This window comes from Juglans microcarpa x Juglans regia, chromosome 5D (genome assembly GCF_004785595.1).
Source record: "Juglans microcarpa x Juglans regia isolate MS1-56 chromosome 5D, Jm3101_v1.0, whole genome shotgun sequence".
In the NCBI taxonomy this organism is placed as follows: Eukaryota; Viridiplantae; Streptophyta; class Magnoliopsida; order Fagales; family Juglandaceae; genus Juglans; species Juglans microcarpa x Juglans regia.
This window is the reverse complement of record NC_054602.1, coordinates 6122834-6150403: the sequence shown is the minus strand read 5'-3', so window position 1 is coordinate 6150403 and position 27570 is coordinate 6122834. Positions and strand designations below refer to the sequence as shown.

The following is a 27570-nucleotide window of genomic DNA, read 5'->3' as shown; positions in this document are numbered from 1 at the left end:
CGTCTCACCCTTGTGATCAGTTATTTGACAAAACTTAATAATCTTTTTGTGAACAATCCAATTAGAATCAACAAAATGCACAATTAAAGACATTTAATTCATATTTTGGATAGAAAGTCCAAGTATCGAAAGTGAGGTAAACTACCAAACCCGCCAATTGGCCCCTTAAAACATTTTTATCTTTTCTGTACATCTTTTTAATATCCTTTGGCGGGAAGGAAGCGTAAATCTAGGTTCTAATTCTTGGACAAGTTCTTAGAACCCTCTCCCATCCACAAACTGAAAAGGTAGCTCGTCTATGATAACCATACAAGCTAACTTCATTTTACACTTATCGAGATTATACTTCGTATACCCCTTCAACGTTGGACCCTCATTACTCCTATCCGCCATATGTTTTAGTCTAATATCTATCCTAAATTGTCTCTTCTCCTGTAAGGATCTTAATATTTGACTCTTCTTGTATTGTTCCTCTAAATGAACCTTTAACTGGGATGTACCATATTTCCTATAATGACAATATATAGTTTCCCACAGTAATTATATTTAGCTTGGGGGTTATTGGAGTCATCACCCTCTAGTTTGGTAAAATGAGACAAAACTATGGAAAAATGTTTCTTGCCCTGTGTGGACTTGGGGGCGGGGCAAGGTGTACTCCCAGCGGTTAGAGTTAGGTTCTGGGGCAGGGGTACTGGTAGGTGTAGGAGAGTTATTATTGAAATTCTTTTGGGAATACATTCTTGATTCCCCAACACAATAAAAAATTATAAAATCAAGCAACACAAGACATTAGGAGTTCAATCCGAAACCCTAAATTGATTTAGGGGTTTCGAATTTGGACCCTAAACTAATTTAGGGTTCCAAATTCGAAGACCTACAAACTACAAAAAAAATAAAATAAACACAGTGCACACGCCACACAAATTCATTCAATTTCAAACACATGCACAAATCAGAATCCACAACACACAAATTCACAATCATTCTCATCCTCCATTTCCGATTCAACCCATCATTCCTCCAATCTCCAATCCAAAACTCAAAAGAAAAAAAAAAATCTAGGTTCCAATCGAGGTTCGGAGTAAGGAGTCTTACCTTTGGCGCAGCAAACGACAGACAAAGCGACAACGAGTCTCACTCTTCAGATGTCATGGTCGAGAGAGAGAGAGAGAGAGTATGAGAAAGAGTTCAAGAAGCCAGAAGGATGAACAAGCCAAAAGGGGGACTTAACAGGTAAAATGAAATAGCACCGTTTTGTCATGGACAAAACGATGTTGTTTCACTTATAGAGTGTTTATATATATATAATATAAATATATTATATATTATGCGGGGTGAGGGAAAAACGGAGCGGGACTAGTGGCTTTCGTCCCCATCCTCTGCTGGAGGCCTTTAGTGCAGCCTCTGTTAGCCAAACCGACGCAGTGTAGTGTTTTTATCTTGGAATCTCCGTATTTAAGTTCTAGCATTTTTTTTCTTTTTCCCACAAAGTCGATTCCAAGCAAAGAAATCTCAATATTGAATTCTTGACACTGAGGCATTGAATATTATTTATTCTAAGCTAACAAACAGCAGTATTGTTCGTGAATATTAAGGAAAAAAAGTATGTCCTAAATTGTTGCTCACCATAATCTGTGAAAATGCTAAATGAAACTGCGACTTGTCCCCCTTGCGACCTCGGCGCCTACGTGGCATTAATACTAAACGACGTCGTATAGTGTTTGTTCGGTTCTCTTCTTCCCCCCTAATCCCTTCCCCCGCACACGCAGGAAACCCTAATCTACCCTACCCTTCCCCCGCATCCCATCCCTCTCTTCTTCCCCCATGCACAAACCCTAACCCCTTTCCCCCGCATCCCTTTGTTTTGCACGAACCCTAACCTTAATCAACCCTTCCCCCGCATCCCATCCCTCTCTTCTTCCCCATGCACGAACCCTAACCCCTTCCCCTACATCCCTCTGTTTCGCATGAACCCTAACCCTAATCAACCCTTCCCCCGCATCTCATCCCTCTCTTCTTCCCCCACGCACGAACCCTAACCCTTTCCCCCGCATCCCTCTGTTTTGCACGAACCCTAACCCTAATCTACCCATCTTCTTTACCCTTGAGGCCGCGAACCCACACGAACCCTATTCTTTGGATCGAAGAACCCACAAACCATTCTCTCTTCTCCACGACCCCGCAAAGCTCCATCCCCGTCATCCTCCCTCTCCCCCGAACCTCCATCCCTTTCGTCTTCACCCTTGAGGCCGGGACGGTACACGGTCCTCCCTCTGCTCGATAACCCCCAGGTTTTCTTTGGATTGTTGCTTTTACTTTTATGAATCAAATTTGTGCTTGTGATTTTAAGTATTGATTACTTGATTTCGAGATTTTATTTTATTTTAATTCGGTTTATTTATATATTTTGCAATTTGAATTTTTTGCTTTTTTATTTATCTTTTTACCTTACATTTGTATGTATATAACGTGCATATACATTGCAATTTGGTGATGATCATAACAAGATATTGAATGAAAAAATTCAACCAGTATTGGATGTTTTGGTCTTTGTAAGAAACTGTAAGAGACCATTGACATTCCAATGAACAATAGACCACTAACATTCCAATGAATAAAGCCATCAGTGATTTCTTTATCTATTTACTTTAGCTAATCTTCTTAATGATGTACATGGTTACACATGAATTCTATTTCTTATTTAAATATTGCTGAGAGCTGATTGTGTACATGGTTACGCGTCTGATGATGTACCCCACTTGTACGATGTACCGCACTTGTATGATGTACCCCAACATGCAAGGTGTCTGATTCTGCGCCTTGCATGTTGCATGATATTTTCATGTTAGGGCAAGGCCAGTTAAAATACTTAATTAAAACTTGCTGCTATTCAATTTTATTCCATGATTATTCAACTGTTATTCAATTGTTTTATGGGGGTTCATCTTAGAATGTCATCATCAACTTCATCAATATCTTCTTCACCTTTTCCCAAACGTACTTTGGGAAAATCATTGTGCTTCTGAGAACTCGAAGCCACATTGAAATGGTCAACTACTGCAAAAAATCCTAGACGACCCTTCTTAGGGTGTTCAAAGTACAATACGCAAGTAACTACATTATTTGTTGCCTAAAATATTTTTTTATATATATTAATTTAATATGATGTACAGTTCATTCATTTATAATATATGCATGAAATGAGCAGGGCTTACCATACTGTAAGTTTTTCAAGTGGTTGGATGGTAATGAAGTGATTGAGCTACAAGTTGAAGAAAGAATGAATGAACTGTTAAAGAAAGAGAAAGAGGTCGAAAAGATAATCGAGCTTCTTGAAAAGAGGGAGATTGAGCTGCGTAAGATAGTGGATTGCCTTGAGAGGGTGCAAATGGTACTATCCAACAAAAGCGACGAGGTTATGCAAAAAGAGTTGGTGCTTAATGCACAAGAAGATAAAATAAGGCGTGTAGGCACGCTACTTCAGATTTATTGTTGTTTTGCATTTGTACATGTATTTTACCTAGTGTTATATAAGTAATTTAGGATTGTTGTTAGTTCTATGTTTAGGTATTGGACTTGTACATTTGTTTTAACTTTGTATTGGACTTGTACATTTGTATCTATTAGAATTTTAGTTTCTGAAAAGTCCCGTGATTCAGTTTCAGTTTCTGGAAGCGTGTTGGACTTGTACATGTGTATCTATTAGAATTTGTTTGTCTTATTGTTGGAAGTGTGTTTCCTTAATCTCCTTAATTACTACAATTTTCTGGTATTAGGCATCACTACTCTAATAATTGGCTTTGAGTCAATTTTTTGGGATCTATTATGACCCAAAATTGCAGATCAGAATAGAGTAAAGAAATTCTGGGTAGTGATGCCTTTGTACCTATGTAGTAATTCGGATAAAGCAGTTTAAAGCAGCAGAGTTGGGATACTATATTAAAGCAGTTTAAAGCAACAGAGTTATGCATTATATTAAAGTAGTTTAATAATAACAGTTATTCAAAGTAGATCAAAGTAGTTTAATAATCACAGTACTATATTAAAGCAGCAGAGTTATTCAAAGTAACCAAGCAGCAGATTGCATGAAGCCTTCCACCTGCGCCCCATCACAAATATTTAACCAATCCAATCCACAACAAAGTCTCTCAAATACACAAAATATATTCAATCCACAACAAATTTATCCAACTCAATTATTACAATGAAGTCCCTAAAATACACAAAATATATTCAATCCATAACAAATTTATCCAACTCAAGCATTACAACGAAGTCCCTCAAATACACAAAGTTTATCCAATCCAACTTCAGAACAAAATCCCTCCCTCAAATACATTCAATAAAGAAAAGAACCTGTGCAATACCATTCAATACACAAAAAAGTTTAACTGGAAACCCATCATTGCAACGGTTGTGATTCATCTAATCCAAATTGCATCTGTAAAGAATAAAAAACAAAATATATTATTCAGGTAATATATATTAGTATTAAACTCGAGAAAAAATTTATGAACCACTTACGCTTTCTTGACTCTGCATCACTATTTCTTGAGGTTGGGTTCCAGTAACGTCTATAGCCACGCTTTCTCTTTCTGGAACAGCCTACTGGAAATCAAACGTAAATATATAGCCAAATAATGAAAATTAGTAATAAATATAAACTTATTAATATACCATCTCATAAGGGCCAAATAAATTCATGCATACTTCCACGATCGGTGTATCTCCTCTATCCACGACTTGGGTATCTCCTCCATCCCGCTAATAATTATTTAACAAACAAAATTACATTAAATCATTTTCTTCGTCAACAAAATATAAATAAAAAGTGAATATTAAAATATCATCACCTATTTACGCTTCCCATTTACTGGTGCTTTCTTCGTTTTTGCTTTAGCTTTCCGCATGTCTATCTCCATCCTGGATGCTCTCCTTAGAGATGGAGGTCTGCCTTTGCCTTGCACAACACGCAGACTGCGTACTTCCCTAGAACCACCGACCGTAGTGTCCATTGCCATACTATCAACATTGGAACCAATTTGAGTCATCGATGGGGATTCTTGATTGGCACAATACAAATTAATCATTACATATAATTTAGTTCTCGCATCCTTAGTATGCTCTTTCGAACCCGATGTGTGAGTAATCATCTGATAACAGATATTTAAAAGACTTGAATATTTATTAGAATCTGCCTTTTGTTCCCCTCCATCGTAGCTGTTGTGGATTAATGTGTATCGCATTTTAATATCCGTCCTCCATAGATCTAAAATGTACATTTCTAGCAAAAATTTAATATCATTACACCTGAATACAGCCAAAATATGCCGACATAATATCCCCCTCATCTCAAATAATCCACAATGGCACTTTGCAACTGCATCTTCCTCACTAAAGTCCACAAAATGGGTAACCAGCTTAGTGAACTCTTCCAAACAAACTTCATCATCTAGCATATATATTTTTACTGCACTATCACTTTTATGTAACTTTGGATTCAAGTCAATGATGCCGTTGACTTGTTGCTGAACTTCTTTAAATTTAGCATTCGTGTACAACTCTTGAAACCTCTTTTTGTAGGGTATTGCGACATTAAATGACTGGAAGTCCGCAAGATTTTCATTCTCAATTTTTTTCTTCAACGCGTTATCAAATTGGTCTACAAACTCCATCCTAGAATAAACATAACCATCAAAAAATGCATTCATGCTCTCGCTTCACTGCGTTGTACTCATTCCAGCCCAAAAACACTCATTCAGAAATGCCGGTACCCAATGTTCACGCTCAACATATAGGCTTTGCAACTATGCATTCTCATGCAAGTTGTAAGTGTTAATCAACTAATCCCAACATTTCTCAAACTCATCAACAAGTTGGGTGTCATATACACATTTCATCAATGTATTTTTCATCCTAGATTTGTACGAACCATATGAGCCAAGTTTCTCGGGGACTTTCTTTAGTATATGCCAAAGACAAAATCTATGCCGAGTTTTTGGAAAAACAATTGCGATTGAATTTTTCATCGCTCTATCCTGATCAGTGATAATAACCTTCAGAGCGATACCATCCATGCATTGCAACCATGTCTGAATAACCACACAAAGGTCTCGGTATCCTCACTGGAAATCAGGCTTGCTCCTAACAAAATTGACTGTCCATGGTGATTTACATCAACAAATGGTGCAAAGGGCATCCCATATCGATTCGTTAGGTATGTGGTATCGAATGTGACCACATCACCGAAATCTTGGTACACTACTCTACTACGGGGGTCTGCCCAAAAGACTTTCTTTAACCTCCCGTCATCATCTATATCTATCATATAAAAAACCCAAGATTTTTGTACTGCATCCGTAAAAAGTAATCTTCGAGCGCTCCAGCACCACCTGCGCCAAGTCGTAAATGTCTTGCTTTGTCAATATAATTACAACAATCTTTTTCAAAAAATGGGAGGTTCTCGAATCCACCCGCGCCAACAACAAGAGATCCGTAACTCTTATTCGTTCGGATGCCAGCCAAATCATTTGTATCGAGCACCCTTTTAACGGCATCACTAACTTCTCTATTATATCGGAAGAAGCGGGATTTATTTGAACTGATGCCGTGGTTATGGATATTATATACTGTCGTCAATCGAAGCCATCTTGCCTTAAGGCATTAATTTTTGCCTTACATTCAATTTTCCCTATTGGACATGGGTTGGCAACATTCAACATCCTATTTCGGGCCTTCCCACCGCGGGCACAAGCAAGGGTGACATATCTAACAGACTCATCTTCTCCCCTCTCGGTCCGTTTTGTCATCACCCCAAACCTACATTTCTTATCATATTTCTTATAATAATTTAATAAATCTTCAAAGGAATTAAACTTCATTCTCGACTTTGGCTCCTCAATTTTATCATCATCATCCACTTGGACATTCTGAGATTTCTCAGCACTGCAATCATCAGGTTTCGTAGGACTTTGTCTATCCTCAATACATTCTTCAGCTCTAGGAGATCCACATGGAGCTTCAATTTCCCCACCATCATATCTATTATCCTCTGAACCAACTATTCTGCTTGTGGCGAAGCTTGTATTGCTGATAGGAGTCGGAGGTTCCATGATATGTTGAAATGAGTAACCAACATTCTGTAATAAACACAAAAAGTCTGCAATTAAACTCCTACAAAGAAGCCAACTTATTTTTTTTTATAGGTGCAAAGAAGCCAACTTATTAAGAATAAATCCTTATCAGTTATCACCACCTGTATGTTGATTGGATATTGGTTGCCAACCGGATATGGTAGAAAAGTCGATGACCATGTAGGCACTGGTCCAAAGTAACCAGGCATGCAATTTGGGATGTTTGGACTAGTTGATGGTATGACCTAACATGTTATTAGATGAAGTTATTGATGTATTTTGGAAATAAATATCGACTCAACAATATCAATGTTATAAATATATTAAATCATATAACATACATACCTCGGATTGGGGATTTGAGCTAGATAATGTCTGCGTAGTTGATTGTTATTTCCCGTTTCCCATTCTGAAAATTAGTATAAACTATCAAGATAGCCAATTGACATTCCATTCAGCAGGTGGGTTTTTATAGCTGGAAAAAAAATAAACTATCATGCAAAAGCAACTAAAATGTCATTTAAGCAATTAAAATGTCGAGTGAAAGGACAGTTCGTAGCATAATATATTAATTATCAAATGGTTTTGTACGCTATTAGCAATAATATATTAATTATCAAATGAGAACTACCTCCTTTAAACAAGATGTAAGATGGAAAAACCATGCATGCTCCAGCCCTCGAAATCCATATGGGAAATAAAGCAAAAACTCTTTTTTTTTTTTTTTTTTTTTTTATTGGCTGGTGCTTTTATATTACCTTTCCATGGACATTAATATAATAAAGAACAAAATGATATATATAGTAGGAAAACAATTAATGCCTATTTGCAGTTAAAGTAGCTTCTGAAACTCCATCCCATTAATATAAGACACTACCTGTTACATGACTGTTTGAGCTGTTAAGACCTGCTCTTAGTTCTATTTTTTCATTCAAAATCCATAGAAAAGTGTGGATTATAGGAGAGCCAAAAGGAGAAAGCAAACTGCCCCACATATATATGAAACCAAAAAAAAAAAAAAAAAAACCTAGTGCTAGACAAATCTAGCACATGATCTTTGCAAAGTTATATCCACTTTTTTCAATAGCTGAATGAATGAATTTCCAATATCCATTAAAATACAAAAATGCAAAACAAAAAAAATTTAGAAGAAACACTCGAAAAAAAAGCATAAATAATATCTGCAAATCCATTATTACTTGTCATAGACGACCTTTCAAAGTACACATCTATGACAAATTGGATATTAAATTACACCTATTACATGCTTGACTTCTACTGCTATCGCGATTACTACTACTGCTGCTACTGTTTGCATTACGAAACCAAAGAAGACCCAACAGCTCAATACCCACCATTAAGCATAGATTTTTCACATACAAACAAAAAGGACAAGAGCAACCCAGAGAGAACAACGGTTGAAGACCTCAACCCAGAGAAAACTAAAACCCAACAACAAACAGATGAAGACCTCTTACCCAGAAATGCAGATGAAAGAATTGACTTCAAATCCAGAAGAGAAGATCGCAAGAGAGACCGTGGGAGGAATCGAAGATTGCAGCTCTGATCTGGTTTGGGGCTCTGGTTTCTTCAAACGAAGATGAAATGAATTCCCTCCCTCCCTCCCTCGTAAGTAATGTTTTTTTTTTTTTATGAAAATTATCGACAGCCGCGAGGCCGCAGCGGGGTTACCACCCTGTGGTATGTAGCAGTATTGAGTACGTATAATACTATTTTTCTTATTGAGTAATTATAAATAAAGTGTGCAACTGTCGCATACTCTCATTAAAAAAAAGCGAGGCTCGCCATTAAAAATAGAATTTCTTATATAAATAAAAGTTTTATCTACCTTCTTCAAGGATTGCGGTGAGGCAAGGTCCACGAATAGAACTAAATTTAAATTTTCCTGTTTCTTACTCTCTCCGTAATTATTATTATTATTATTATTTAGTACTTTCAGCGACAGATGATTCCTAAACCCCCTTTGTTGCAACACCTTTTTTTAGGCACGTAACGGAAAAAACGAAAACAAAATCACTCACAAGAGTACAATAATGCTTAAAAAAACAGTTACTATTCTCAGTATGGAAAAATAGAAAAGCAAAATACCAGCACTTCTACTGGTAGAAAAAGGAACTGCATCAAATGCATCAAAAACCAGTACCTTCACTCCGCTCTTTAACATGAACTGCATGCTGACAACGTTCCCGTTGCAATATAAACCATGCCAATTCCTTTACCGTCTAAAATCCTCTCTCTTTCACCCTCTTATTAGCCAAAGTTTGTCTTTTGGCTGATCACATAGTAGGCATGTCTAATGCTTGCAAGACATCCTTGAACTCAAAATCTCGCGTTTCTTTGTTGAAGCGCTCGACCAGCTTGTACCTCATATCATTCAAATAAAAGGATTGGGCAGTCTCCAGAAGCCATTTTGCCTCTGTGTCACTAAGCTTGCTTGTGAACACAACATCACCACGGACAAGTACCAAGTCCTTGCTTTCAGCAAATTCTTTGTGATAAGAAACCGTGAAGTAGGGAGTTGCTTGAGTTCCTCTTGCCTTGTAATCTTCAAGGCCAGTGAAAATAATGTGTGGCATCTGCACTGCAAGAAAGGTTTGAATGAACAGAGGAGCAAATTAGCAAAAACACAGGTAGTCGTGAAGTATTAGTTTTATCACTTTTATTGACGTCGTAAAAATTCATAGCAAGGAACTAAATGCACATTGCCACGGATGCTGATGCAACTTATGAAAACTTTCTTTTTGATATGTACAACTTATGATAACTTTTCACCATAAGAGAAGGGGAGGACTCTCAGTATAAAGATGTCTCTCCTTGCACTTGCATAGTTTTTTACATGGATTGTACCAGATGAAGACATTAACACACAATCTCAATATCCATCACCAATATTTGTAATGATTCTGATCAGCTCCCTTCTACATGCACTGTGCACCACAAGTTACTTAAATATGTGTACATACATACACACACACACACACACACACACACACACACACACACACACACATATATATATATATATTTATATGCATAGTCACGATTATTGCTTTGGATTTTTTTGTCTTAATTGCTACTTTAAATGGCACATTCTCAATTATGTCGAAAATGCCATTAGAGTTGGCTCTTTTCATTGATGTCAAAAGCATTAGTCTAATGGTGCTTCTAAATTATGTGGAAGTCCCACTATAATGGATATGTAGAGGAGAGCTTGTAGCCATCTTCGAAGTACCACGGGAAATATCAATTCTGTAAAGAGTGAAAATGCATTTAGCATTCTTAAACATTTTGAAAGCACCAGTCAAAATAGCAATTTACAAGACTGCTAAAAAAATAGCACTTTACAAGACTGCTAAAAGTATTATCTCAAACAATAACTCCTACATATCCCCTAGAAAGTTTTCGTAATTAAATTTTCTTGGGGAAAAAACACTGGCGAAAGATAAAATAAAGAATTAGGGGCACAACCATGACAGGGAATAGACTAAACAAGTCTGGGAAAGAACTTTGGTAACAAGCAAAGGCAACAGACAATTATAATACTCACTTACAAAAACAAATTTAACTTTTTTCTCTTGTTATTGAGTCTACTAAGGGCCAAATTAATAAATATAAATAATCATTAAAAAAAGGTATATTCTGTCTAGTAGGTTCCTCCAAGGACAGGGACCCAAACTAGAAGATAAGCTCCATTTGCATTAACTAAATAGACCGGTAGTGTGAATAATCATATTACTTCATCTCCAAAGGCACACCACTCCACAAACAAGGTCAAGTGAACAACACATAAATGAATTTTAACCAAGATGCAATCTCTAACAATCATTAACAACGCATGTATGATATAAAGCCAGTGATTAGAAACCAAACCTTGAGCGAACATTGTTGTATAGCCACTTCCTCTCCACAAAGGAATGACAAAATACTGGCTGCAAAAACAGATAGAAGTATGAATAGCCAAAATATAGAAAGGGGACACACGTAAAATGTAAACATCATTTTTTTTTATAAGTAGGAATTTAATTATAAAAAAGGTTCCAAAGGACACAAAAACATCATCAAAATGGATTACCAATCTGCAGCTCTTTGCTCCAACAAGTAATAAAGATTTGCTTTCATAGATGCCCCAATATGGCCTCTTCCCAAGTGATACTGATAGACATAACACATCCAAATATAACTAATTACATACATTGAAAAAAGCATCTATAAGATAAGGTCCTAGAGTTCTATGCTGTTACAGTTTTGCTTCAAAATAACAAAGGTACAATCAATTCACTAATGAAAATGCTAGTTGCCATAAGAGATCTCTTTTTCCCAAAATAACGTGAAGGCATAGTCCAGGCTAAAGAGACTCAAAACGACCATTTGTAGAGATTGACAGCAGAAAGGAAATCCTCAGACGCTACTCCACAGAGTTATATAGCTGTTCGAGGAAACTAGGCGCGTTCAACAAGAACTGTTCTAAGTTTAACCACAATGTGAATAGGCTCAGAAGCAAGCAAATAAGAATCGAAGATGTGTCGTGTACACAAAGATATTTCCTTTCCCAAGAAACAAAAGAGAAACACATTTTCGATTTTTCAAATGTACTTTTGGGATCTCAAAAGGGAAGGTAACGACACCAAAGAGTGTAAAGCTAAAATCTACAGGAAAAAAAATAAAAAATAAAAAATAAAAAAATCTAATCGCACTCTATTAAAGACCCTAAAATGAACATGTACTAGTCTTTTGTCTTAAACCAACACTCTGACCAATTTGCTATAAGAACTCCTTGATATTGAAGTAGAAAATTAGCCAAAGGGGGTAAATGGTCTAAATTTGGCCTAGCCCTCAACCCCTAGAGTAATGGGACACGCCATACTGCACGTAATAAAACTTCCAAAACATACTATAAGTTTGTCCGGATCTTTTTCGTCTCTCTCTATCAGAGTAAGTCGATGAGAACCATATCGGATGCACTTACAGGCATCATTAAAATAAGTTGGATATTATTCCTTCAGAAAGCAAGGTTAGAAAATTCAAGTCATGGTCAATGAAAATATAATTGAGAATATGAGACATTACATCATCCCAAATCGAGGCGATGTCCTCGGCCGAGCGATCCTTGACCCTCTCGATATCCATAATCGAGTCTAACGGCTTCGGCTGTAATGGCGCGAACCCAGTGGCAAACCTAGAAGTCCTAAAGAAACCAAGACAACCCCATTTCACAAAATCTCCCGGGATGGCTCTTTCTTGCAGTTTTCGGAGATTTGGTTGCAAAGACAAGGCACGGGAAAACTGTTTCGGGATAACACAGTTCGATGACGCATGGTTGAGTAAAGTTGTTGACGTAGAATAAGAAGCCGCAGTCCTTAAAATTCTTGATGTCAAGCGTTGCATAGTCAAAGACTCAAAACGTAAACTTCGTCAGAAATGAATTGTTTTTTAGGCTTCAAATGCTAGAGCTTGAAACTGTTATACGATGCTATTGAAATGGTAACCGGACGTGAGTTGGGGCTCAGTCGAAAATGAGCGCGGACGAGTAACTGTGGTCTGAGGTTCTATTTGCGACCGCGACTCGTCGCTCCAGAGCTAGCTAATAAGTTGAGGAAGACAACGTAGGGCCTGTTGAAGAATTTGATCAAACGGGTGGTGTGCGCCACACGAAGGTTGCCTTCGAGGGAGAGTGTCGAGACAAACCGGGCATAGAAGGTAGCAACAACATAAGAGCGGCCAGGTGCGTTTTTAGGAGAACGGCTGGGCTTCGCAAAGAACTGAACAGAGTGGGCTGGACTTTCGAAAATACAGTCCAGGTGCTGATGTTTTTCCTATATGACCAACCATCATTTTTTTCCTATATAGTACGCATCTGAATGAAGTACTTAGAAATCTTTGTTAGATCTGATAAGTTTTCAGTTAAAGAAAGATAGAAAGCTGTAGGTAAATAATAATAATGCTAGTATAAGTTTAAAGCGTGAGGCTCTTGTGAAGGTGCAAGTTTTTTTTTTTTTTTTTTTTTTTTTTTGTGGGATCTACTTTTTATAAGATGATTGTGTGGAGCTTATCTATTTGGGACATGTACAAATAATTACTAAAAAATAAAAATATTTTAGCTACAAATATATTATATAAAAGTAAACTTATGAATTAACGTGGTTTGATGTGATACGTCAAATTGTAAAGTTAATTTTATTATAAAGTAAATCAAATGAATTACATGAGACTACCTCAATTTGTAAGCTTACTTTTTTATAACACTTCTCAAAAAAATATAGACAAAATCAGTAGACTATGAAGGAAATTACGAATGGGTAATGATACTTTTACAATTATTTTACAATTCATTTTCATTTAATCAATATAATCATGTCATTCCACTAAAAATAAATTTCAATATTACAAAATTACTTTTCATTTTCAGTTCTGCTATAGGTACCCAGCGTTGGATACCTGTTGCGGAATCGGCTGACATGGTTAATGCTACGTCAGCCAATATTATTAAAATTAAAAAAAAAAAAAACAAAACGAATTCATTTCCCCAGACTTCCATTTCTTTGTCTTCCCCACAGGCACGTCAGTAACCTTGTGCTTGTGCTTGTGCTTTTTCTCTCTGTAAATCCAGCTTGTACGCTTTTTCTCCTACCCACGATGACGACCACATACTTCTCTCTTCCTTCCTTTTCGCCGCTGCTTCCTTCCTTCTCTATATGTTTCTCAGCTTCCAAATGGTTTCCTCAATTGTATATATTTACATGTTTTCTTCACTTAGAGCGCTGAAGTTTTTAATTTTTCAGATCTGTTTATAATTTTTATTTTCAAGGATCTGATCCGATTGTTAAAATCGTGTCATTTTGGTTTTCAGATACAAATAGAGCTCGAAAGAGTGAAGCACGAAAAAGAGAAATGGCTGAAGAGCATAGATGCCAGGCTTTGACTTCTGAGGGCCACCAACTAATGAACCTCTGCTCTAAATGCTATCGAGACTTACATCACACTAGATCCTCATCCTCCTCCTCCAATCATGACATAAATGTTTTTTCTCCTATTTTGAACCAAAAGCTTTTGTGATTGCCTTGTTCTTTCATTTTTATAATACTATTTGGGTAAAAGGATAAAAAAAAAGCTGCGGATATAAGGAATCAAAGGTCCTTCACCTTCATTTTTTCTTGGGAATCTGTCTAAGATGCAGAAGATTCAATCCCAAGTGCGTCTTCGTGGTCTTCTGTGGGGAAGCTTACTCCCAAAACCGAACTGCTGCGTTACGTGAGAAGAAAATACAAAGAATATGCAAAGAAGAAGATGAGAGGTTGATGAATATGAACGAAACGCATCGTTTTATTTTTACAAGTGGTTAGACGTGTACGCAGGAGATACCCTTCCGGAGTGCAAATAGTTTTTTTGTTTCATTTTATATGGTAAATTTCAATATTACAACTTCTTTTTTTTCATTTTATATTGAGTTGTAAAGTAGTTACAAAATGGTTATAAGTCGATTATTTTCCATTAGGAATATCATAGATGCCCTTGCTTTGATAAAAAATTAAAAAAATACAAAATATCATATATTGATGTCGTGTTTCGCGAGTTTGAGCAACTCCACACTGGCAATACTAGGACTCTTTCCTGTTAGGAGGAGAATGGGAGCTCGGGGCCCGTAGTACCTCCGACGCTCAAGTTAGTTTCAATACTGGAGATGAAGAGAGAAAGTATTAGGAATGTGTGTAGATGTTAACCTCTTTATCATCATGGATGATGTCTATGTATACCCAATGGTCTAGCCTTCATGGTAGTGGGATGTCTCTCGGTAGGAGATCAGACACTCACGTTGCTCATCTGTCACGCTATAGGATGTTCAGGTCTGATGGTACCTGCTTCTGACGCTGGGCCTCTTCTAGTGCGTTCAAAGTTCTGGACTGCATTGAATGCGGTATGTCTTTCTCTCTAAGCTTCTTTCTACCTCATTAATGCGACGTGCCTTCCTCTTTAAGTTTCATATCATCCATTAATGCAGCGTGCCTTCCTCAACTTTTATTCTCTTTCTATCATGTCTGGGTGGCAATATTTTGAGTCAGTGAGTGTACCTGTCCGTCGGCTAGTGGGTTTTCAGACTGTATTCTCTGCCATAGATTTGCCATGATTTACTATCTACCTATCTTCTTTAGTTGGGCCTTTGAAGTATACACAGTCTGGCCCAAACCTCATATTTGGGCTAAGGCCCGGGTCTTCTTAGTGTGCTCGGTTTGGGCAAAACTTCATGTCTAGATTTCTATCTGAACCCTTTCTCCTGGTCTAGCCAGGAGATAACTCCCCTCACATCATAGCTGCCCATTCTTTGCTTTGAACGAAAGATTCATAAGCATTCACCTCATTGTTCCATTAAATAAAAAAATACAATCGGTACCCACGTTCGGTGGATATTCTCAGTAGAGCTAACGTTTTCCTTGTCACAATCCGCATCACAACACGTCGTGATTTTGCTACTTTTTTCAATGGGGTTGGCAGAGACTGTAGAGTAGAGTAGCGTAGCGTAAAGGGAAGTGGTATTGGACGGCCAAAATAGGAGAAAAAGGGTCATGCTACAGTCACAGAAACTTTTTACCGGCTGAGATGGACCCTTACGTGGCATGACCCTTCGTCGTATTTGTCCCTCTTCTTCAAAACAGACTCCTTGCTTAAAAAAGAAAAAAAAGGAAAACAGACCCATCGTGTCTCTTCCGCCGTCCTGAGAAGTCCTCACTGGCAGACCTTGAGATCCGGCCCCGTCGTCTGGATCTGGAACCCCTCCTGTCGGCCAAAACATCCCAGCTCTGGTGCAAGAAATTCTCTTAAGGATAGCCCAAAAATGTTTGTGCAGACTAGAAATTTCCGTCACGAAATAAACAGAAGTAATTAGCATAAAGATGCATAGTTCATAGCTACCATCAGATGGGATCTAACTTTGAGAAGAATACTATGCGATTTTTGCAGTACCCAGAGTTTCAGGTAAGAGACTTTTTTTTTTTGAGAAATCAAGTAATTAAGAGACTTTATTTGAAGTAGAAACCTTAAATGTCAATGCAGCACGTTTGTTCTCCAAAACATTAATTTGAATTTCACATCAAGAATACTAAAACTTTCTTTTGGTAAGCAAATGAAGAAAAGGGAAAAAACAACTCTGAAACTAAAACCTTGCCCAAGAGTCACATATTCAGTTTGGATTCCTTTTTTATTTTCAGTTTGGGTTTGATGCTTTTGAGGGAGACGATTCAGTTTGGTTCGACAGTTTCAGGCTTTCAGCGTGTTGAGGGAGACGAGGGTTCAGGGATATGAGGGTTGGACATTTTCACTTTGTTTTTTTATTTCTATTTCCAGGTGGCAGAAGTCAGGTCAGTCTGTGGAGGATTTCGGTAAGAAATATTTGTGGGGTAACATTTTCCAGGAGAAAAAATAGGAGAGAAGTGGAGAAAAATGTTTCTCAAATCCGAAAATTAACTGCTTGATAAGCTTTAGCTAACACGGAATGACCAGCTTTAGCTGAAAAGGAAAAGGTGAAGGAGGGATTTACAGGGAGGACTTGGTCATGGTGTCGAGAACGTTTAATGAGGAGAGTGAAAGAAGAGTTTCTGCTTTTCGACTTCTTGTTTTGACCCATGATCATTAGTTGATAGGCCCTCAAGGTAGCAGGAAAATAACAAGACAAATGAAATGAACAAGAAGGAAAAACAAAACAAATTGGGAAACACACACACAAAACTCAGAAGTTGACAATGAGCTCGCACATGAACAAAACACGGAAGAATTCTACTTCTTGTTACTCCTTGGCTCTCGTGCGTTTGCAATGCTAAGCAGCACTCTGAGAAAGCCATTACATCGCATTATAAAAATAAAATATACCTGGAAACAAACCCATACGATCAAACATTTATAGCCTTAAAATTGGAGGGTATTTTATGTATTCAGTGAATTAAAAAAATAGTAATTTTTTCAAATGGTTATGAAGTAGATTGATGTTATATGATAAAAATCTCAATGGACATGGATGACAGATTCTTAGAGCCAGTTTAGATTGAGAGACGAATTAAGATATTTTATTATTATTCATTATTATTCATAAATTTTAACTTATAAATCTTACTATTATTTATAAATTATTTCTACTCATTTTATAATCAATCCAAACCGATCCTAAATTCAATCCTTTTACCTATAACAAGATAAAATCCCTCCCAAGTTGAATGGCACTGGAGGAGTTTCGGGCTATAAATCTGGTCCGTACTAATTAATCCTAGGAACGACAGTACGATATAGTCCACCAACTTTTACTGTTCTCACATCAAAAGGCTTGCTCCACATGCTGCCGGCTTAAAAAGGTAAAAGTAAATTAGCCATTCGTCTCCAAGAATCTGTAGCATTTCCCTATTTCTTTGGCTGAGGTCCCCGATGCTGCACATGCCTGCATTTGAGAACTCATGCGTGTAGGCTCACTCTATGACTATTCCCACCTGTTCTTTCTGCACGCCATTCCTTTTAGGGAGTCAAAAACAGAAATATCTCACTTTGATTTTTTTTTTCGTGGATCCAAAACAGAGATTTTTAAGAATAAAAGAGAAAAATGCAACTTTGATATTTAAATTTGATACTTCATTTTGATACATTCTTTATTTTATTTTATTTTTTAATTTATTTTTTCTTATTTTTTAAAAATATTTTAAAATGATAAAAAAATATAAATTAAAAATAAAAAAAATAAAAAATTCAATTCGACCTAATTGTTAAATGTAATGGTCCTACCCAGACGGTAGAGAAGTACTGCTAATAAAAGAAAGCTGTAAGATGCTTGCTAGGTCATAATTTTGTCTAAATTCAAGATTGATTTGGACATGACAATAAATTGGCCATACCCATGAGTAATCTGATCTCGCATCCTAAATAATAAATATTGTTTGGTATACTGTGAGAGAATAAGCATATCTAGAGACCGGATCTCACCTTTTTATTTGACTTAGAAGCCCCCAAACATATACCAATCGTCACCAAACCATATCAGGTTGGATCCAGCTTAAATTTGTTGAAGTAATTCAAAAGGGGCTTTCTTTTGGCTCTTTCTAAATTTTTTCATCATGTTTTTCTCCACGCCGTATCTGGTCTATATCCCCTACAACATCATCTCTCCCTTCCCCCACAGCAACCCCCCTAACCTTTTGGGCTTCACGGGTCTTGATTCTCTCTATTTTTCAACATGGCAATTTGTCCCAAACCTTCACACCCGGTCTTTCTGTTAATACTCCCACTGATTTTTTTTGTCCTAATTTAGCTACCCCATACTCCAAACCATGTCTGTATCTTCTTTTTCTTCCTCTTCTTCTTCTTCTTCTACCTTTGTTTTCACTTGTTTTCTCATCATCTTCTTGCTTACCCCCTACCCTTCAAATTGTGCAGCCAAACTGTCAAATACCACTCGCAAAACCAGGCAACTCTCCGTCGATTATTACGCCAAATCATGCCCTCAACTCGAGCAGCTTATTGGGTCCGTCACCAGCCAACAGTTCAAAGAAGAACCAGTCTCTGGGCCTGCTACCATTCGCCTCTTCTTCCATGACTGCTTTGTAGAAGTGAGCAGAAGGATTCCTCAGAATGCATTGATTTTGCATGCACTCCCGTTTTATCATATCGTACTATAATCATCGCCCTGATGCATATTAGTTGAGAATGTGTGTTCATTCAATGAATTTTGCTTGACATGAAATCGAAGTTTGAGTATTTGTTTTCTCAATTTATGCATGGGTGGATGGAAGGGCTGTGATGCATCAATATTGATATCATCGAAGCCGGGAAGCAAAATGCTGGCGGAGAAGGATGCAGAGGATAACAAGGACCTAAGAGTGGAGGGGTTTGAGACCATAAGCAAGGCCAAAGTCTTGGTAGAGAGCAAGTGCCCTGATGTTGTGTCTTGTGCGGACATTCTGGCAATTGCAGCCAGAGACTACGTGCATTTGGTGAGTGACTCCCTTCTGTTCCCTTTCTTTGTGATCATTTTATTTTCATTTTCCCGATCTCAAAGTTTGCTGCATATGAGTTAATTCAAGTATTCTTCTTGGAGGATAAAAAGGAAAGAGTATTCTTTATGCAGTAGCTGCTTCTTACTTTTGTTTAAAAAAGTTTTAAAATTATAATAATATTTTTTTTTTAAATTATAATATATATATATATTTTTTTATTTATCAATAAAACTATACGCACAGTCTTCCACAAATAAAATTTCTCATGGAAAAAACCTCTTTGAAGACTTCCTTCTCTGTTTTTGGGTCTGTAAACAGCTTTTGCGTGACAAAAGAAAATTTGTCCTCGAGTGCAGCACATTCTGCAACGATATCTCTTGCATTGATTTTTTCCGGTACTTCTTTCATATTTTTTTTCATTTTTCTTCGTTGTCATTATATGTTTTTCGATACGGACGAGGCTAAAGTAGAAAAACGATGGGCTGGTTTTCTAAGAGATAAAATAGGATAATTTTAAATGAAAATTAAAAAATAAAAAATTGTGAGAATATTATTTTTTAATATTATTATTATTTAAAAATTTTAAAAAAATAAATTATTTATTATATTTTATATAAAAATTTAAAAAATATATAATGATGATATAAGATGAGATAAAATATAATGATCTATTTAGCCCTTATCTGTAAGAGTATTCTCAATTCTTTTATTCTATCTTTTAAAATATATCATTAAAACTTATTTTTCCTATTTTAAATATTAATTTTTACAATATGTCATATTTTTTTCATTTTAAATATTTCTTCTAACTATCAATAAATTTATAATATTTTCATATATTTTGATATTTACAATATTTCTTCATATACAATACTATATAATTATGTTATATTTTTTATTAATCCAAATTTAAATTCCAAAACACTAGTACAAGGTTTTGATTTTCCTTGTCAATTGCATTTCATTAGTTTGTATTATGAGATGCAAAAATTTGAAAAACTTCAATCCAATAAGAGGTGTGTGCGCGTGTGTTAGTGTGCGAAGAACTCCATCCTTCGATACCTCAGGAAATCTAAAAAAGATTTCAATGCCCTCGATCGTACAAGAATATTTTACCAATAAGGAGAGAAAATAATTAAAAATGTTTTAAAATTGTGAATAATATTTTCTATATTTAGAAGATTATTTTAATAAAATGTAAAATAAAGATTAAAATATAAAATTTATTGGAAGAGAACTTTCTTTATATTTTATAAAATAAAAAAATAATTTACTGAGTCATAGGAAATATTCTAAAAAAAAAAGAGCTGCATGACCATGTGCCTAATTTCTCGTTGAAAAATAGTAAATACACGTTACTTTTTATAACATATTATACAATTAAATTTTAAAGGTAAGGATAGAAAAATATCTTATTTTTAAATATATATTATAAAATATATAATAAAATATGTTGCGTGATAGCATTACTCTTTGTCGTTATATTTATTTCGTCTTGGTTTTGACAATTTGGGCCTCCAAAACTAGTGAGTGTCAGGCGTTATGAAAGTCTAGATCAATCACTCCTTCCTCACAACATGCCAGCCCGCCTTTATTGGCTTTAAAGTACTAGCAGTAGTCGTGACTCGTGATCTGTATCTGTATCTGTATCTGTATCGTAGGAATGCAAAATGCATCGGTAAAGAACGTAATTGTCTCATAGAAGTTAATTTGTTTTGTTAAGCTCTGTCTAATTTGTTTTCTAACCCAATCACTTCGCCTTCCGTGCTGTAGTTTGACGGCTGAAACATGGTTTTGTTCAGTTCGTGTGCCAAGACTCCATATTAAAGAAGTGGACATACTTCTATCTGTGTGGAGCTTGGTTGCCTTTACTAGACCTAGCCTGGCCGAGCCACTGTGAAGTTGAAACCTTTTTCTTTTCTACACGACTTGAATACTTGATTTTTTTTTTTCTCTATCCCACTTGATAATAAGCACCACATATATTTTATTATTTTTTCCATAAAACAGCACGATCCTAGTACTCTTCTCTCTCGAATGATATCCAATTCATGTGCTGCAGGCAGGGGGTCCTTACTACCAAGTGAAAAAAGGAAGGTGGGATGGAAGAATATCAATGGCATCAAGTGTACCCTCCAATATCCCGCGCGCAAATTCCACGGTCGAGGAGCTGCTCAAACTCTTTAACTCAAAAGGGCTAGCACTAGAGGACCTGGTCGTCCTCTCGGGTGCACATACAATAGGGTTTGCCCACTGTGACAACTTCATAAGCAGGCTGTATGACTATAATGGCACCAAGCAGCCCGACCCAGCCATCGATCCAAGACTCCTCAAGGCACTCAGAATGTCATGCCCCCATTTTGGTGGCAACAAAGACATCGTTGCTCCATTTGATGTTACCACCCCATTCTTGTTCGACCACGCTTACTATGAGAATTTGATCGGTAAACTAGGCTTACTGGCCTCTGACCAAGCTTTATTTTTGGACCCCCGGACCAAACCTATTGTTCAAACTTTGGCAAAGGATAAGCAAAAGTTCTTTCAAGCTTTTGCAGCGGCTATGGATAAAATGGGTTCGATTGGTGTGAAGAGGGGAGAAACACATGGAGAGATAAGGAAAGAGTGCAGTAGTATGCTTTTCTCCTGATGGACTTGGTATTGGGATTAGGTATTGGGGATTAGGTGTGGACGACCCTTTTGTGAAAGATCGGAGAGAGGTAAAAAAAGGATTATTTTTTTCCAAACAACCATTTTTGTTTCAACGAGCTTTATGTTCTAAGGGTTCCGAAAATTCCGAACGGAGAATCCTGTCCTCTCATTCCCACATATAAGCATGAAAGAGTGCCTCCCAAGACGAGGAATTAGTGAAAAGAGTGTACAGCAAGACAATGCAAGAGACATGATATAAAAATGGCTCGATGACCATATATTAAAAATGGCTTGATTATATGAGATTATAGTTAAAAATTAAGGTTGCAGTTTTGATGAGAAGAAATGTTTTGTTAAAAGTTGAATAAAATATTGTTAAAATATAATTTTTTAATATAATTTTTATTTTGTAATTTAAAAAAATTAAATTATTTATTATATTTTATGTAAAAATTTGATTAAAATTGTAATAATGAGATGATATGATTTTGTGTATGCTTAAATAAAATATTATTTTTATTTTAAAATTTAAAATTTAAAATAGAGCTGAAAACAAAACTAAAAACAGAGCTGGAAAAATAAAAGCAAAAAGAAAAAATAATCATAATAAACGCGCGTGTGCAGACAGAGAATTACTTGTTTGGGGTGTTCCACTTTCCGAAGCAATCGAAGCAGCACGAACAGCTTACAGAAAAGCAATCCATGAGCACCGATCAAAATAATGAGGAGACGACAAAACTCAGACCAAGCTTGCCGGTACAATTAACTTTTTTTGTCTGCAAAGAAAATATAGGAAAAGCTGAGAAATTCGAATTCTAGTTTCAAAATCTCTCAAAGAATCTCCACTCAAATATTCCGCAGAACTAGCAGAGTCGGTTCGGTTGAGTTCAGTGATTTGTCCCAGAAGCGTCGAGAATAGCCAAGATGTTCTCTTATTAAGATCCATTGCTCTACGGATTCGATTATCCATTGCTCGGGGACTCGAGAATATCCAAAATGGAAAGGAAAAATAAAGAAATAATTTTTAATATTCCCACCGAGTGACGCCCACGATCAAAAAAATTGCCATTTCCATTGCCGGGACTTGAACCCGGGTCTCTCGGGTGAGAGCCGAGTATCCTAACCAACTAGACTACAACGGAATCATGCCATGATCATTCTACTAATTATAATAATATGAAAAATAATAAATACACGTAACTTCCCATATCACATTACACAATTATTTTTAAAACGAAATGTATTTTTATAAAATATATTATAAAAATAAAATCATTTTACAAAAATACTATCATTTTAAAACATGTGTTATAATTAAGTTGTGTCGATATCATTATTCATGTTAAATTCTAATATTCTATGTTGTCCATTAATTGCATTTTTTAATAAATGAAAAAGCAGAATCTATCATTGTTTTGGGTTTGGTTGTGAAAGCTACATTTTGTTTTGTTTAGACAAGCCACATGGAAAATTTATTAAGGAAAATTGATGTAGGGCATAGTACTAGGAAGAAGAAATTTGCAAAAAGATACAAGAGAATCCATAAATGAGGGAAAGAAAGTGAAAGATAAGAGATTTGTAATCCTAGATTAACTTTGAATGAATTAACCATCTTAAATCTTAGTTGCACTCTGGCAATTAAAAATAAAAACTCTTAATAATCTAAAAAGAAAATTAGCTAAAAGTCAAATAGTAACGATATACTTACAACTTTTTTTATAATATTTATACAATTGTTCTAAATCGAGGGTATTTAAGTAAAGTGATAGTACTTTTATTAATTGTTTTATAAAAATATCTTATATTTAACACATAATTGTATAAAAGTTATAAAAATAGTTATAATTCTATATTTTTTAAATTTTGAAGTTTTTTTTAATGATTACCCCCACATCAAAATGAGAGAGAATAGTTATAATTCACCCTTTTGTTTTGGATGGCAATAAATTATCGTGTGGTTGTAAAATTGAAATTAGGAAAGACCGGGATTGTCTTGCTCAACGAAATAAATAAAAGGGCATAAAAGAAAGAACATAATAAGATATTATCTTTGATTGTTTGGAGGTAGAGCAATGAAATAATAGGGGCACGGGGTTCTAGGTATTGTTTTCTTGCCACGCAGTTTGTATGATAATAATAATAAGATATCATATGTATGCTTTATTAGAGAACAAAAAAAAAAAAAAGAAAAAAAAGAAAAAAAACCAAAGGCATGCAATTATGCCACTTTTCCCTCCTCGGCTAGCCGCTGTACTGATATCCTTATGAAAAAGTCTACCATGCCGGTCCAAATATATTTGATCGTTCCGTATTTTTATTTTTTTGTTACCAAATGGGGAAGAAAATAATTTTAAATATATTAATATATTTTTTTTAAAAAAATATTAAAATATATTAAACAAATGTGAACATAAAAAAAAATAATAATTTTGTAACTAGTGGTAATACCGAACGGTGCTACTCGGACAGCAGAATAGCACCACTCCATCCTTATTATCTCACTACTAATTGTTTACTTTCTAAGCTTATGTGGTTTTTTTTTTCCTATTCTATCTTCTGCCCTTTTGCTCTTCTTCTGTTATAAGTTTTATGTTTGATTATGAGAGATTCAAATCTCTTAGCTTTATGAACGTGCCTCTCAATCCCTCTACCCTTTATGAGACTCAAATCTCTGTCAATTTTGATTTCCTTCTAAAACTCAAAACTACAATCTCAGATCATAACATTTTCACACCTCTCCTCACCATCGTGAATCAGGCAGAGCCTCCTCTCCATCACAGAAGGGCAGAAGGTAGAGTTGAAGAAAAAAATAAAAGTACATAGATTTAAATAGTAAATAGGTAAATAATAAGATAGTAAAGGTATTGTTACCCACTCATGATATGCTTAAATGCTGCGTATGAAAATTTTGAAATGGAATGGACCAGAGTATGTGTAGGACACACCGCAAGCAATCGTGCTCACCTACCGACTCTATATTTAAGAAAAAAAAATTGCAAAAGACTTATACATTTAAGATTTATACTGAAATTACTTGTATATATATATAATATGAACTAAAAATAACCGATCTAGCTAGCTAGCTAGCTCCTAATGATCATTTTCTTGTGTTTGTCAACTTGTTTCGACGTTCGAATTGGAAGTGTTTAGAATTGACAATTCAGCTGTGGCTCGAACCTGGGTTAAATTTCTACTTCTTTTGCATGCAGGGTTTTTACTATGAACGGCCTGACAGTTATTTAATTAGTGGAAAATAGCTCAAAAATGAAAAAAACTAAGACGAAAAACATGTCGAGATTCAGATATACTAGCTAATATTATATAACATATATATATATATATGTAGAGGCAGCACTACCTGATGATGATATATGTTGAAAAAAGTCTTTGATCCATCTATCCATCCATCCATATGTCGAGAGTAAATGCCCTCAACCTCCTCCTCTGCCGGCCTATATAAAAATTTATATTTATAATCTTTGCATCAACATGTGGTTTATTATTATTTTTATTTAAATATATATATTAATATGTTAATATGTATATTTAAATAGAAATATAAAAATAATAAATTTTATATTTAATATATAGTGTGATGATAATAAATAACGTTTATAAACAGTACTGTTTCAAGATCTACGTTTAAGCACGTACTTAGTTAAATTTTAGAATAAATATAGATAAAAATTACTATTGAAAGTATCTATTTTATATACATAATATAATATTATCTAGATTATACATCTATTTAAATAAATATTAAAAATAATTAATTAGAACCAACTATATAATAAGTATAAAATATATAATGTTATAATAACTTCTAGCATTACTCTAAATTTTATATTCTGCGGCCTTTATTCATGTCAACTTTCAGTGGACACCAACGTCCTCAGTACATGACTGGTCCTGCTTTCCAATAAGATCTACAATTTTGTTTTAAGAAACAATAATCAACTGCTAGCTAGGCTCAACTATGCAAATTCTCTTTCTCTCTTGCAATCGCGTGTTAGATGGACAGTTTCTGCTACAATTAATATGATAAGACATATAAAACCTATATAGCTGGCTAGGCTTGGTTCACTTTTATATATATATATACTTGGGCAATGTGTGAGTCACATTCGCCCGGTTGAACGAAAAATAAGTTATTTTATAAAATATAAATATGCTTTGTGTTAAAAAAAAAAAATTTAATTATGAGCAAAATAAGTGGTATATAAAGAATCTTTTATAAATTCAGTTCTTATATCTAACAAGTGAGAAGAGATACAAAGAATCTTTGTAATGATGATAGTATTTCACTGCATAAATTAAAGCAATCAAACCGAGGAAAAAAAAATGAGAAGTGGTAAAATGAAATTTAAAATTAGCAAAACCAAAGCATGGTCTTGGTCACAAAATATAAAATTCTGAATCAATTTTATTGAAGTGCAAAAGAATATGTATCAATAGAAAAAAACACATTATAGTTAGGAAACGAAAAAGAACCCAATTATAAAATTCTGAGTCAATTCCTCTAAAGTAGCAGTCTATATGTAAAGCCACAAAAACTCTTACAGAAATTGCAAAAATAAATATTACAGTAATATGAGTAATATGAAAATTAAAAGATTTTAGATATTCTAGTAATAATTTTCTTAACAAAATATATGAATTGTAGAATTCAAACATACTACTCAATGACTTAGGGAACTCTAAAAAAATACAGTCTTTTATTTCTATTTGTTCTCACCGCCCTTCTACCGGCACCACCTCACTCCGGCGAGTCCCCCCACACTGGTCTCCCTCTCTCTCATTCCCCTCGCACGTTTGCCTAATTTAGTTAATTAAAAATATTATCATATTTAAATTATGTTAAAACTCTAATTATATATATAGTTTTAATTTCTTAAAAATATTTAGTAAACTTTCATCATTTATTTAATGATGGAAGATTAATATTTTATAAATTAAATTTGATAGTTTATGCATGATATGCTATTTATTTAGTTAATTAAGGATATTATCATATTTAAATTATGTTAAAACTCTAATTATTTATATGGTTTGAATTTCTTAAAAATATTTAATAAAATTTCATCATTTATTTAATGATGAAATATTAGTATTTTATAAATTAAATTTGATAATTTTTGTACGATATGCTATTTATATATTAATTATTTAAATTTTGAATTAGTTTAAATTAATATTTAAATTTTTATTGTTAGATCAAATCTAAAGACTTAAAATGAAGAGTTGAAATTAATTTATTAATAATATTTAATAAAATTTCATCATTTATTTAATTTATTTTAATATTTTTAATTAAGTTAATGTTTACGTATTTTTAAATCAGTATTTTAATCTTTCACTGTTAGATCGTTTTGAAAACCTCAATACGAAAGACTTGAGTAAATATCCAGTCCCTCTTCCTTCTCCTTCACTTTTCCCTCCCCTCTCTCTCTCCTCCCTCAGCTCACGGGTACGCGGTACGCTGCCCCTCTCCAAGCTGAATCTTCCTCTGCCCAGCCCGGCGCCGTCGTGCGCCGGTGAGCCTCACCGCCCCTTCCACCGGCACCACCTCACTCCGACGAGTCCCCCCACACTGGTCTCCCTTTCTCACGCTCTCTCTTCCTCTCTCTCGGCTGTGCACTGCCGTAATGGGCTTGATGTTGCTGCGCCGCCGTGCGCTATCCTCCGGCGCCACCACCTCTACGGTAGCCTCCTCTCCCACCGGCCATCCCCCTCCAGCGAGCTCGGCCTCCATCTCCCTGCCGTTTGCCCCCACGAAGTCCACCTCCCTCACGCACGGGTTCTCC

The 27570-nt window shown here is 35.3% G+C and overlaps 2 protein-coding genes, 3 long non-coding RNA genes and 1 other non-coding gene across 6 annotated transcripts; 3 read left to right on the top strand and 3 right to left on the bottom strand.

Annotated features, from left to right (window-relative positions):
• Positions 1-1859: 1859 nt before the first annotated feature.
• LOC121265622 lies at positions 1860-19137 on the bottom strand. The gene is made up of 3 exons (XR_005940705.1): positions 19124-19137; positions 6561-6563; positions 1860-2093 (listed from the first exon to the last, which is right to left on the bottom strand). It is a non-coding gene; the product is annotated as an uncharacterized LOC121265622 (long non-coding RNA).
• Positions 2864-3608, top strand: LOC121265620. Its single transcript, XR_005940703.1, has 2 exons — positions 2864-3110; positions 3209-3608. It is a non-coding gene; the product is annotated as an uncharacterized LOC121265620 (long non-coding RNA).
• Positions 9150-12886, bottom strand: LOC121265619 (ATP synthase mitochondrial F1 complex assembly factor 1-like). The gene is made up of 4 exons (XM_041169305.1): positions 12222-12886; positions 11227-11306; positions 11025-11083; positions 9150-9735 (listed from the first exon to the last, which is right to left on the bottom strand). The coding sequence occupies exons 1-4, from the start codon at positions 12537-12539 to the stop codon at positions 9431-9433; spliced, it is 762 nt and encodes a 253-aa protein (XP_041025239.1). The 5' UTR covers positions 12540-12886; the 3' UTR covers positions 9150-9430.
• On the top strand, positions 16667-27539 carry LOC121265621. Its single transcript, XR_005940704.1, has 2 exons — positions 16667-16701; positions 27261-27539. It is a non-coding gene; the product is annotated as an uncharacterized LOC121265621 (long non-coding RNA).
• Positions 18235-21893, top strand: LOC121265618 (peroxidase 19-like). Its single transcript, XM_041169304.1, has 3 exons — positions 18235-18730; positions 18914-19114; positions 21180-21893. Exons 1-3 carry the CDS (start codon positions 18452-18454, stop codon positions 21762-21764), a joined length of 1065 nt encoding a protein of 354 aa, XP_041025238.1. The 5' UTR covers positions 18235-18451; the 3' UTR covers positions 21765-21893.
• On the bottom strand, positions 22836-22908 carry TRNAE-CUC. Its single transcript has one exon. It is a non-coding gene; the product is annotated as a tRNA-Glu (tRNA).
• Positions 27540-27570: the final 31 nt, after the last annotated feature.